The sequence below is a fragment of the Solanum tuberosum genome, unplaced genomic scaffold (genome assembly GCF_000226075.1).
Source record: "Solanum tuberosum cultivar DM 1-3 516 R44 unplaced genomic scaffold, SolTub_3.0 scf00731, whole genome shotgun sequence".
NCBI lineage: Eukaryota > Viridiplantae > Streptophyta > Magnoliopsida > Solanales > Solanaceae > Solanum > Solanum tuberosum.
In genome coordinates, this window is record NW_006239645.1 from 28237 (window position 1) to 40199 (window position 11963).

At 35.0% G+C, this 11963-nt stretch overlaps 3 protein-coding genes across 3 annotated transcripts; all 3 read right to left on the minus strand.

Moving 5' to 3' along the window:
* Positions 1-406: 406 nt before the first annotated feature.
* On the minus strand, positions 407-2409 carry LOC102582968 (probable leucine-rich repeat receptor-like protein kinase At5g63930). Its single transcript, XM_015305259.1, has 3 exons — positions 1217-2409; positions 916-1131; positions 407-846 (listed from the first exon to the last, which is right to left on the minus strand). Exons 1-3 carry the CDS (start codon positions 1362-1364, stop codon positions 407-409), a joined length of 804 nt encoding a protein of 267 aa, XP_015160745.1. The 5' UTR covers positions 1365-2409.
* Positions 1364-5997, minus strand: LOC107058966 (LRR receptor-like serine/threonine-protein kinase EFR). The gene is made up of 2 exons (XM_015305260.1): positions 5789-5997; positions 1364-2000 (listed from the first exon to the last, which is right to left on the minus strand). The coding sequence occupies exons 1-2, from the start codon at positions 5995-5997 to the stop codon at positions 1364-1366; spliced, it is 846 nt and encodes a 281-aa protein (XP_015160746.1).
* Positions 5998-7261: 1264 nt separating this feature from the next.
* On the minus strand, positions 7262-11322 carry LOC102583296 (probable LRR receptor-like serine/threonine-protein kinase At3g47570). Its single transcript, XM_006367078.2, has 4 exons — positions 10207-11322; positions 9924-10139; positions 7836-9851; positions 7262-7729 (listed from the first exon to the last, which is right to left on the minus strand). The coding sequence occupies exons 1-4, from the start codon at positions 11249-11251 to the stop codon at positions 7392-7394; spliced, it is 3615 nt and encodes a 1204-aa protein (XP_006367140.1). The 5' UTR covers positions 11252-11322; the 3' UTR covers positions 7262-7391.
* Between the last annotated feature and the right edge of the window lie 641 nt (positions 11323-11963).

Sequence of the window (11963 nt, forward strand, 5' to 3'; positions counted from 1 at the left end):
ATTAGATTTTTGAGATTTCCTAAGCTTGTTGGTATATTGGAACTCAATTTATTGGAATACATATGTATCTCTCTAAGGGAAGTGACGTTCCCTAAACAATTAGGAAGAGATCCTGAAAGTTGATTTTGTCCCAAGTAAATAGCACCCAAATGCTGCAATTTACATAAATTATCTCCAATAAATCCCGTAAGCTTGTTGTTGTTCAAGTACAGGCGCTGAAGGTTTCTCAAGTTACGAGTTGAGGTAGGAATTGATCCAATGAAGTTATTATTAGAATGATCAAGGTCTAATAAGCTGCTTAAGTTGCCAACTTCATTTGGAATCTGACCGTTAATCTTGCAAGCAGCGGCATAAAACTTTACAAGAGATTTGGAGAAATTCCCTACGGAGACCGGAAGCATGCCATTTAGAGGGTTGAAAGATAGAATGTTAAATTTCTGCAATTGGTTAAGGAAGTCAAGAAGCTTAAAAATGAATCACTGGTTAAATTGTTTCCCCACAAGTTTAGGAAGTTTAGATGAGTCAAATATCCAAGAGAATTGGGTATTAAGCCACTGAGTTTGTTTTGTGAAAGCTCTAGATCAGTAAGCTTTGAACAATTGGAGATAGAATGAGGAATAGTCCCAACAAGATTGGTTAAGGTATGCAGATAAAGTATTTCAATGTTGGGTAAGGTAGAACCTATGTTTGGTGGTAGAGTTCCTGATAGATTGTTGTCTGAAAGTTGAATTGTTCTCAGTTGTGATATGTTGAAGATCTCCATTGGAAGTGAACCACTAAAACTATTAAACCCAACATCAAATTCCTCCAACTCAACGAGATTTCTTATATCTTTGGGTATTTCACCTGTCAACACGTGAAGAAAGAATGAGTCTAGCTAGCTCAATACAGATCGCTATAACTTTGAATACGTACCAGTAAACCTATTTTCCTTGAGATTTAAGAATTGCATCTTGGTTAAGTTGCCAATCTCCCGTGGTAAGAATCCACTAAGATTGTTGCCCCACAGTAACAATGATTGCAGCGATGAGATATTGAATATGGAGATTGGGATAGATCCGGTAATCTGGTTATTCTCCACGCTTAAGTCCACCAAATTAACAAGATTTCCAATTTCTTCTGGAACTATACCTGCATTCAATGTGTAATAAAGAAAGATGTGAGGTAATTAGATTCAATATATAGTAGTAGCATTCATAAGATAAAACATATATACCTGTGAAATGGTTGTATCCGAGATACAATTTCTGCAAGTTAGTCAATTTTCCAATTTCATTATGTATTGGTCCATCAAAATTAATTTCCAGATAGAGACAATATTTGAAGTCGTGAACAATTTGACAAGCTTGTAGGCATATGACCATCAAGCTTGTTTCTGGATAGATAAAAGCTCTTTGAGTATTGGGAGATCATTGCATAAACCATTGGGAAGATCTCCTGATAGGCTATTATATGAAAATGCAATGACTTCAATTCTAGAAATATTGAATAATGTGAATGGTATAGAACCCGTAAGCTGATTTTGTTCTATGGACAACGATTTCAGGTTGTGAAGATTGCCAATCTCTTCCGGGATGTTTCCTTCAAGTAAATTGGTAGATATTTCTAAAATCTCCAACCTTGAGGCATTCGAGAGTGACGGAGGAATGGAACCAGTAAAACTGTTACTCCTAAGGTTTACAACTTGAAGTTGGTGTAAAAACCCAAACCAAGAAGGAATTTCCCCTCTGAAGCTGTTTAAACTTAAATCAAGAAACTTAAGCCGACGCAAATGTGCCATTTCTTGAGGCAAATTTCCGTGGAAATGGTTGTTTCCCAAGTCAAGAGAAACAAGAAATGTGAGATTTCCAAAATCACGGGGAATTCTTCCTGTAAGAGCAAAGTTGGAAAGCTTCAACGACTTCACTCGCTGGTGACGAGAACCACAAATGACTCCAACCCAACGGCAAACAGAAATAGCAGGAGACCAACTTTCATTCAAGAAGTGAAAGGGGTCGGAACTAATTTGGGATTTAAAAGAGAGAAGAGCTAATTGATCAGTTGTAATGTTGGTTTGGGCCATAACATAGTGAGGCAACAAGAGTATTGTTAAGAGGAAAAATGTGAAGGCTTTCTCCATTAGTGCAAATATTAGTACTAGTAACCTGTGGTTTTGAGACTTTGAAAAGCAATAAGATCTCTTTTTAGGAGATTTTTCCATTCAATCAAGTATTTCACATCTCAATCAGAATGGTCAAATATGGTGGCAAAAAAATTCCTCTAATCAGCCAATTAAGACATGGCAAGTAAACCAAGTTTTGCTTTATTTATTGTGTGCGTAATTCTTTGTAAATACTCTTGCTTTCATATTCTCTAGAATTGTGTGATGAAAAGTGGACCTACAGTGGAAAAAGGCCTCTGCTAAATTTGTTTCCTAATATAGTTATATCTCATTATTATTATTATTATTTATCATATATTTGACCTCTGATTTATGCATCATTTCTTAATTACCTTTTTCTCAATTGTCATTATCCTTTTGTTATTATATTTTCTATAAGCATTGACAGTCCATTTGAGATAACATTATGTACAAATTCCCTCCTAACTTATACAAGTATTAGTTACGTTGTTTTTTAAATTGTAAAACAAATTGTGTATTAATTTCAGACATGAATAGCTAGCTAGTAAACGTTGTATAACTAAGCAAAATTAAAACTATTTTTAATTAACTAACAATGATATGGATGAACATTTTCTCAAATGAAAATGTCATAGATAAACTAATTTTCTAAACGGATGGAATAGATTATGAGTTTTTTTTCTCAAAGTTCAATGGCATAGTTGGGTCTTTTCCCTTTAAAGAAAGAAGAGTTAATTATAAATAGTGATAATTCAGATAGAAAACACAAACACTTGATAATTTATGTATGAATCTTACAAAAAAAAAAAAAACACTTGTGAGTTCTTGATCATTATCGCTTCTCACTTGAGAGATAAAAAGTACAAAATTAAATGAGATATTTAGAAGGTATTTGACTAAGCTTGTAGGCTCGTTAAACTAACTTATAAACAATTTTTATCTTACGTTCGTATTAATTAGTAAACATTCAAAGTACTTATAAACCACTAAGACCAATCAAAAGTCATAAGTTGATTATTCCGAACTTATTAATTTTTGGGTTATGAACACTCTTGATTTGACCCGGTCTCTTACTATTTTGTCCTTATTTTTTTTTAAATTCTCAAAAATACTTTTTCCAATATAAGTCTCGTAACTTCCTCTTCACTAAGATATATAGTGTTCCTCTTTTTCTTTACAAGGTTACATTTAGATTTACACTTTCTAAAAAAAGACAAATCAAGATTATTTTAGATTAGTTATTTTAATAAAAGAACAACTTACCAATACAACATCTTACCAAATACATAAATCTTTATTATAAATTTCAATACTTTTATCCGAACACGTAATCACACTTTTTTTAGGGATAATACATAAATGTGTTCTTTAACTTGGCCTCAGCTGGCATCTACAACCTTCAACTTTGGGTGTGCACAAGTATACACATAAACTTTTATAACGTTGAACAAGTAGACACACGTGTCCTATGTGGTATAATACACGTAAGATGCCACGTAGGATGTAAATTGCTACATAGAACGCCACATAAGATGTATACAGTGTATGTACTTGTTCAACTTTACACAAGTTTAAGTGTTTACTTGTTCACACCCAATGTTGGAGGACATAAATGCCAATTAAATGGTACATTTATGTATTGTTATAACGGTATTCAAGCCAACTTTCAAACATCTCCACTAATTCCACGAAGATATTTGTCATCTCCCATCGACCACACCAATACACATGTGCTTTATGTTGCCATTCTAATAAGTCAATGCTTTCAAGGATTTATTTGTTTTGGCAAATTTACCACTAGACAAAGTGTCTAGCGGCCTTTTATTAGAAATAAAAATCTCAATAGGGATAAGTACAAGCAAGGGGGGCTAGGTCTTACCTTACCAATCCTAATGCGGTAACAAACCTCTACTAACTAACAAGCATGAAGAAAATATGAGCTAGAGAGAACTAGGTATTTGGTAAATTTACAGAGTTTGTAATTCACTCTATGATGATATTACAAACGAGGATGCTTAAATAGTGCAAAAATATAACAACCAAGAAGAATGTTGAGTTATCGACCTGAACATTCCTTTTAAAGATGCATGAATGAAAAGAATTGATTGCCCATCTAAAGTAACCTGAAGTATTTTGTTCTTGTCTTCTTCAAATCTATCCAACAACACTTGATATTTCATCACTTCTTCTTGGAATTATTGGATCTTGTTGAATATGTTGACACTGTCATATGATTCTGTTTTGCCAGTCGCATCGGTAGGTGTTTGAAACAACCTCCTCAGGCACCTTGTCATTCCATTTATTCTTTCCTCCATGCTTCTTTTTGTTATATATTGTGTTGTTGCCTAGGAGAAATATCTGCATCCCTAGCTACATTCTTAAAACATTGATCCAACCAATCCTCTTCATCACTTTCCTCATCTTGTAGGTTAGCAAACTGATTTGGGGAGAAAGTACTACTACCACCAACTTGTAGTTGTTTGTTAGTGTTAATAGGTGTAAGAGAAACCAACCTTTCAACATCAGAACCCCCCCAATGCATCAATAAGCTCCTTGTCACTGACATATACTTTTTGAACATTAGAACCTGCTAAAATCAATTGTCACCCCCGATGTAATGGAGATGAAACATAGGCAATGCTACTACCCTTAGGCACAAAGGCTGATGAAAATCTTGATTCCGTCACTGACTACTGGTATAGCACTGAGCTAATACTTGACAGAATCGATCCTGCCTATCGTAGACATTGAGTCTCTTGTGCTACAGTCAAATGTGCTATTTTCCTCTATGCCTTTTTGCATTTCTCTCTATTGTTGCACAACTAATGTCCTTCACATACACTATTGTTGCAGGAGTGCCAAAGTCAAGGTTCAGTTCGAAAAAATAATGTCTAAAAGATCAATAAATACTTGGAAGGAATTGAAGTGTTCTTCTAAAAGCCAGATTTACGTATTATATTTTTTAGAGAAGTTGAGTTGAGTAGACATTGTGTACATAGAGACAACACCGTATCAATTTTTTTGTTTTTATGTTCTTTTGATTTAAAGAAAGTCTATTGTAAATTTGATGAACTTTAACACTAATTTATGTTAACTTCATGATTTAGTTAGATCTTTGTGTTTTTTATTCCATGAAATATTTTATTAATTTAGTTGTAGCTTAATTTTATATACATTATTACCTCTACGAAATTGAATATAAAAATTCCATCAAAAGTGTTGCGGAGGTTATAGCCCCAACATACTAAAATTTATTTGTGGAGGGTTATAAAACCCCCACAAAATGGAATAAAATTATTTCCTGGAAAATAAATTACAGAAGTTAGAACCCCGCTAATTGTCGATTGTGGGGGTTGCTTAAAAACTGCTGCAACTTAATTGTGACAAACCTAACTATGGGGGTTGTGGAAACCCCTGTAACGACAAATTGTGGGGGTTCTAAACCCCCACTATTCGTAATTTTTACTCCTGCGAATTAGCCCCTTTTTTGTAGTGTATTGCGTTGTTGCCTAGGAGAAATATCTGCATCCCTAGCTACATTCTCAAAACATTGATCCAACCAATCCTCTTCATCACTTTCCTCATCTTGTAGGTTAGCAAACTGACTACCATCAACTTGCAGTTGTTTGTTAGTGTTAATAGGTGTAACTTGTAAGAGAAACCAACCTTTCAACATTAGAACCCCACAATGCATCAATAAGCTCCTTGTCACTGACATAAACTTTTTGAACATTAGAACCTGCTAAAATCAATTGTCGCCCCCAATGTAATGGAGATGAAACATAGGCAATGCTACTACCCTTAGGCACAAAGGTTGGTGCTCCGGGGATCAATTTACTATGAGGTGTGACATGCTCCTCCTCTTCTTCTACCATATTCGCCCATCGACTCTCATTTGTAACACATTTTTGCCCACTAGAAGTCATCCAGTTGTTTGATGATAAAATTGTGAACTTGTCTTAAGTCTTATCTCTCCATAAGAGTTAGCTAGATTAGCTAAGCTTGCCTATGTCATTTAATTGTTCACAAGTTTTGCTAGACTGACAATATAAATTTGGTGCTTCATTCTACACATACTATCATTGTTAAATTATTCACAAGTCTTGCTGAGTGGATACATTTGTAACGTACATTCAAAAACTAGCCTCAACTACAAATTTGATTGGTGAGAGTAACAGTTATATACTATATAAATTGTTTAAAGGTTGGTAAGGGAAATCATATCAATTATAAATTTTGTCTACATAAGAAATAAATGGTTAGTTGATATAAAATAGTATTTTCTTTTAAAAGAATATAAACTTGTGGACCAATTTTTGTATTTGAAAAATGTAAAATGGTGATATCAAATTCCCAATCAAACTTTTTGGAAAATTTGAGATGTCATCCCAAATCATGAGATGGAATTGCAAGTTCAAAATCAGATTTTATCAAATGACTCAAATCACGAGATGAAATCACATAACCAAAGCTACTCAGTGAAATAGTATAAATTGTTGCTCATGAGGTATAAGTTGTTATTCTAATTTTCAAGCAATTATTTTCAAAGTTAAAAGGTCATTTTAAAAAAAATATTATTAAGAGGCTAACAAAATATTCAAGACGAACACTTTGAATCATTATTTTTCAATTGCAGGAGCTGAAAAGTGGTTATTTGTTGAGTTTTAGCAAGTGATTTTCCCTTCCTTGTTTCAAGCACTCACTCAGGTCTCAGGTATGAAATCTATCCATTATTTTCAAGACACTGATAAAGCAGTTAGTATATGAATGTGTAGCTTACTGCATGATTTGTTGCCCGCAACATGTTCGACGTTTTGCCTCAGTGAATTTCTGCAAATTGTTTTGTGTTTTCTACCAAGTCTTAAGTGTTCAACAATGTACGATTTTGTGTAGGTCGAGTAGTTTGCCTGCATTACAAATTACATACAACCTTGGATGAGATCCTTCTTCATATATAGCTTGCACGAATGCATTTTTTGTCATTGCCCTTTTTGTTTGTTGTCTTGATGTCTTAGTGTTTCCCATGTAAAACATTTAATAAATTACTTGCCTACTTCTATTCATATAGTTTATTCCTCTAACAATTTACAAAATGATCATTCTCCTTCAAGATTTTCAAGAGGATCAATTTGGTTTTAGTTTTTAAGAGGAAACAGTGACATTTATTGCAACCAACTAGCATTTCTGAAAACAGAATCATGCACAAATCAAGTGCTAAAACAAAACAAAAAAAGTGATCGATTCGGAACAAGAGATTCAGAGAACATGCTCAGCATGCAAGAAGTTGAATCTTGATCTTCTGTAGCATCCCTACAACATCTTTCATGTTTGTCCTTCTTGTCGGAGTTTCAGCACAACAATCTAATGCTACTTTCAGGATTGATGCCACGATATCTAACTCCTTCTGTAAGCGATTATCCATTGGTGTAACCAAGTTGGCATCCATAACGTCCATTACTGCCTCTGGGAGTGAATAACTCACCCATTGCTTCAAGCTAAGATCTCCCTCAAAATCACTAGGCTTTCTCCTAGTAAATGTTTCCAGCAACATGATCCCGTAACTATAGACATCACATTTTATTGACACCAGTCCATCCAGCCCATACTCTACAGTCAAACAATTAGTTAAAAGATGCAATATACTTTCTTGATTGGAAAAAAAAGAATAAGAGGAAAAATCAATGTTCAAATTAGCAAAAACAAAGAGACGTACCTGGTGCTATATAACCAAATGTTGCTAAAGTTTTTGTGTATAAATCACTCTCATCTTCACCAAGCAGTTTTGAAATACCAAAGTCGCTTAGGTGGGCAACCATATCCTCATCCAGCAAGACGTTGCTAGGCTTTATATCACAATGAATCACGGGTGAGGAGCATCCATGATGGAGATATTCCAACGCACATGCCACATCTATCATAATGCTTAGTCTCTGGCTGATATCTAGGAAGTTGTTGTGCGAATACAAATACTTATCAAGACTTCCATTAGGCATATACTCGAGCACTAAAGCCTTAAAATCAAGGTTGGAGCAACTAGTGATGACTTTCACGAGATTCCTATGGCGAAGGCTGCGCAAAACTTCACATTCTGTATCAAAACTCTTGAATGCCGCTTCCAGTTGCAGATTGAATACTTTAGCTGCAATGGCAGTCCCACTTCTGAGAACACCTTTGTAAACAGAGCCAAAACTTCCAGAACCAATCAGATTACTCTCGCTAAGCGACTCAGTTGCTTGGAGCAGTTCATAGTATGAAATTCTTTCTCTTGTTACGGTAGACAATGAGTCAGCTTGTTGAGGATCACCTTTACCTCTTCTATACTTTATCCATACAAACACAAAGGTAATAGGAACAAATACAAGTGCAATTCCCAGCATAAGAAGTGCAATTCCCAGCACAAGAAATAGAACAAGCATTTTTTTCCTATTTGATCTATGCTTTGATGATGTGGCGCATGGTGGGACACTAAAACTTGAAGAACCACACAATGCTTCATTGTCGATGAAAAACTTACTCGAGAGGTTCTTGAAAGGACCCTCTGAGGGTATTTCACCGTGCAACTTGTTGACGGAAACATTGAAATACTTCAAGTTTTGAAGTTTCTCCAAAGACATAGGAATGGTTCCTGATATATTATTATGAGAAATGTCTAGGAATTCCAAACCTACCATGTTGCTCACTGAGTCAGGTATAGATCCTTGCAACTTGTTGTGTCTCAAAGAAAGATGCACCAGATTTTGCAATCCTCCAATTTCCCTAGGAATTCCATTTGAGAATTGATTCATCGACAGATCCATATGTGTCACAGCTTTTAGATTTCCAATTTCTGGTGGTAAAGAACCAACCATGTTGTTTGAGGATAAGTCAAGCTCCATTAAATCCTTAAGATTCCCTAAACTTGGTGGTATATTGGAAATCAATTTATTGGAACCAAGATGTATCAATCTAAGGGAAGTAACATTCCCTAAACAATTAGGAAGAGATCCTGAAAGTTGATTTTGTCCCAAGTAAATAGCACCCAAATGCTGCAATTTACAAATTAAATCTCCAATAAATCCTGTAAGTTTGTTGTAACTCAAGTTGAAGCGTTGAAGGTTTCTCAAGTTGCCAATTGATGTGGGAATTGATCCAACCAGGTTGTTTCCAGAAAGATCAAGCTCTAACAAGTTGCTTAAGTTCCCAACTTCATTTGGAATTCGCCCTTTAATATTGCAAGAACTGGCGTAAAACATTGTAAGAGAAGTGGAAAGGTTCCCTGCAGATACTGGAAGCATGCCATTTAGAGGGTTCAAAGATAGAAAAAGAATTGTTAAATTTCTACAATTGGTTAAGGAAGTGAGGAAGCTAAACGATGAGTCACTTGTTAAATTGTTTGCTGCCAAGTTTAGGAACTGTAGATTAGCCAAATATCCAAGAGAATTGGGAATCAAGCCAGTGAGTTTATTATTTGAAAGCTCTAGATTAGTAAGTTTTGAACAATTGGAAATAGAATGAGGAATAGTCCCAACAAGATTTGTTAAGGCACCCAAATAAAGCTCTTCAATGTTGGGTAAGACAGAATCTATGTTTGATGGTAGAGTTCCTGATAGATTATTGTTTGTAAGAGAAATTATCCTCAAGCGTGAAGTACTGTTGAACATCTCTATTTGAAGTGAACCACTGAAACTATTTAACCCGAGACTAAGTACCTCCAACTCCATCATATTGCTCATCTCTTTGGGTATTTCACCTAAAGAAATTAAGAATGAGTTAGTTCAAGCTAGTACAAGTTTATAATTTTGCTATCACTTCAAATACGTACCAATAAATGTATTTTCTCTAAGATCTAGAATCTGTATCTTGGTTAAGTTGCCAATCTCTCGTGGTAAGGATCCCTTGAGATTGTTCCGCCATAGTCCAAAACGTTGCAGTGAGGAGATATTGAATATGTTGATCGGGATAGAGCCACTAATCTGGTTATCCTCCATGCCTAAATCCGCCAAATTAGCAAGATTTCCTAACTCTTGTGGAATTATTCCTGCAGTTCAAGTTCAATATTACAAGTATTCATAAAAGAATTAATAATGTTGTAGCTAGGATCGTACCTGTGAAATGGTTAGATCCGAGATACAATATCTGCAAGTTACTCAATCTTCCAATTTCACTATGTATTCGTCCGTCAAACTCATTACCTGATAAATTCAATATTTGAAGTTGTGAACAATTTGACAAGCTTGTAGGCATATGACCACCAAGTTTGTTTGTGGATAGATAAAGCCCTTTGAGTATTGGGAGACCATTACATAAACCATTGGGAAGATTTCCTGATAAGCTATTGTCTGTAAATGCAATGAATTTGATTCTAGAAATATTGAAAATTGTGAACGGTATAGAACCCGTAAGTTTATTATGTTGTATGGACAACAATTTCATCTTGTGTAGATTGCCAATCCCTTCTGGAATGTTCCCTTGAAGTAAATTACGAGATAAATCTAATGCCTCCAACCTTGAGGCATTCGAGAGTGACGGAGGAATAGAACCTATGAGATTATTTCCATACAAGCTTAAAACTCTAAGGTTTATAAGACTTCCAATCACTTCTGGGATTTCACCCTCTATGGAATTGAAATTCAGATTCAAAGTTTCAAGTGTGGAAATATTAGAAAATGAAGAAGGGATGGAACCAATGAAACTATTATTTCCAAGATTTAGATCTTGAAGTTGGTGTAAAAACCCAAACCAAGAAGGATTTTCCCCTCTAAAGTTGTTGAAGCTTAAATCAAGAAACTTAAGCCGATGCAAATATGCCATTTCTTGAGGCATATATCCCTGGAAATTGTTGCTTCCCAAGTCAAGAGAACCAAGAAATGTGAGGTTTCCAAAATCACGGGGAATCCTGCCTGTAAGAGCCATGTTGGAAAGATTCAAGGACTTCACTCGCTGGTGATGAGAACCACAAGTGACTCCTACCCAATGACAAACAGAAATAGCGGGAGACCAGCTTTCATTCAAGAAGTGAAAGGGATCCGAAATGATTTGAGATTTTAAAGAAAGAAGAGCTAATTGATCAGTAGTAATGTTGGTTTGGGTCATAACATAGTGAAGCAACAAGAGTATTGTTAAGAGAAAAATAGTGAAGGCTTTCTCCATTAGTGCAAATATTAGTACTAGTAACCTGTGGTTTTGAGACTTTAAATAGCAATAAGATCTCCTTTTAGGAGATTTTTCTATTCAATACCAATACCACCAAATCAACCAAATCTTGCTTTCATAATTCTCTAGAATTCTGTAGTCAAAAATAGTGCTGCATTTATCAACTTACTACTCCTACAATATGTATGAAAGGTTGACAAAAAGTTGAAGTGGCAGACCAAGAAAAAAAAATTACTACTAGTGTTTGACTTGGAAAGGAGTCACCACTAACTTCTATAATCATAATGTATGGATGCTCAAGATATAGTGTACAATTTCTTCAAGATATACTCCAATTAGTTACTTCATGTTTGTGAAAGAATCCAAACCAACAAGGAACCTCACCTATGAAGTTGTTCAAACTTAAATCAAGAAACTTGAGTCGACGCAAGTGTCATTTCTTGAGGCAAATTTCCCTGGAAATTGTTGTTTACTGTTAGAGTGAGTTGAAGTTTCACATTGGTTAGCGAATAGATTGACGATCTATTTAATAGACTTGGGTGATCCTCTCCTCTTGAGTTATATATTCTCTAGAATTGTGTGATGAAATGTAGTGCCACGTTTACTTATACTACTATACTGATGATACGTTTCTTTTTTTTTCTCAGGTACTAGCAACTCTCTGACTCTTATGTTAAACACCCTCAAGAATTATGAACACACCTCTTGG

Excerpts from the sequence above, each read along its gene's own strand:
- LOC102582968 (XM_015305259.1), bottom strand. The coding sequence starts at position 1,364 with ATGGTCATATGCCTACAAGCTTGTCAAATTGTTCACGACTTCAAATAT. Across the intron at positions 1,132-1,216 it reads CGGATACAACCATTTCACAG|GTATAGTTCCAGAAGAAATT; the intron begins GTATATATGTTT and ends CATTGAATGCAG. Across the intron at positions 847-915 it reads CAAGGAAAATAGGTTTACTG|GTGAAATACCCAAAGATATA; the intron begins GTACGTATTCAA and ends ACGTGTTGACAG.
- LOC107058966 (XM_015305260.1), bottom strand. The coding sequence starts at position 5,997 with ATGGTAGAAGAAGAGGAGGAGCATGTCACACCTCATAGTAAATTGATC. Across the intron at positions 2,001-5,788 it reads TGGGGTTCTAATGTTGAAAG|TTCCGACCCCTTTCACTTCT; the intron begins GTTGGTTTCTCT and ends ATCCCAAATTAG.
- LOC102583296 (XM_006367078.2), bottom strand. The coding sequence starts at position 11,251 with ATGGAGAAAGCCTTCACTATTTTTCTCTTAACAATACTCTTGTTGCTT. Across the intron at positions 9,852-9,923 it reads TAGAGAAAATACATTTATTG|GTGAAATACCCAAAGAGATG; the intron begins GTACGTATTTGA and ends TAATTTCTTTAG. Across the intron at positions 7,730-7,835 it reads ATTTGGTTATATAGCACCAG|AGTATGGGCTGGATGGACTG; the intron begins GTACGTCTCTTT and ends GTTTGACTGTAG.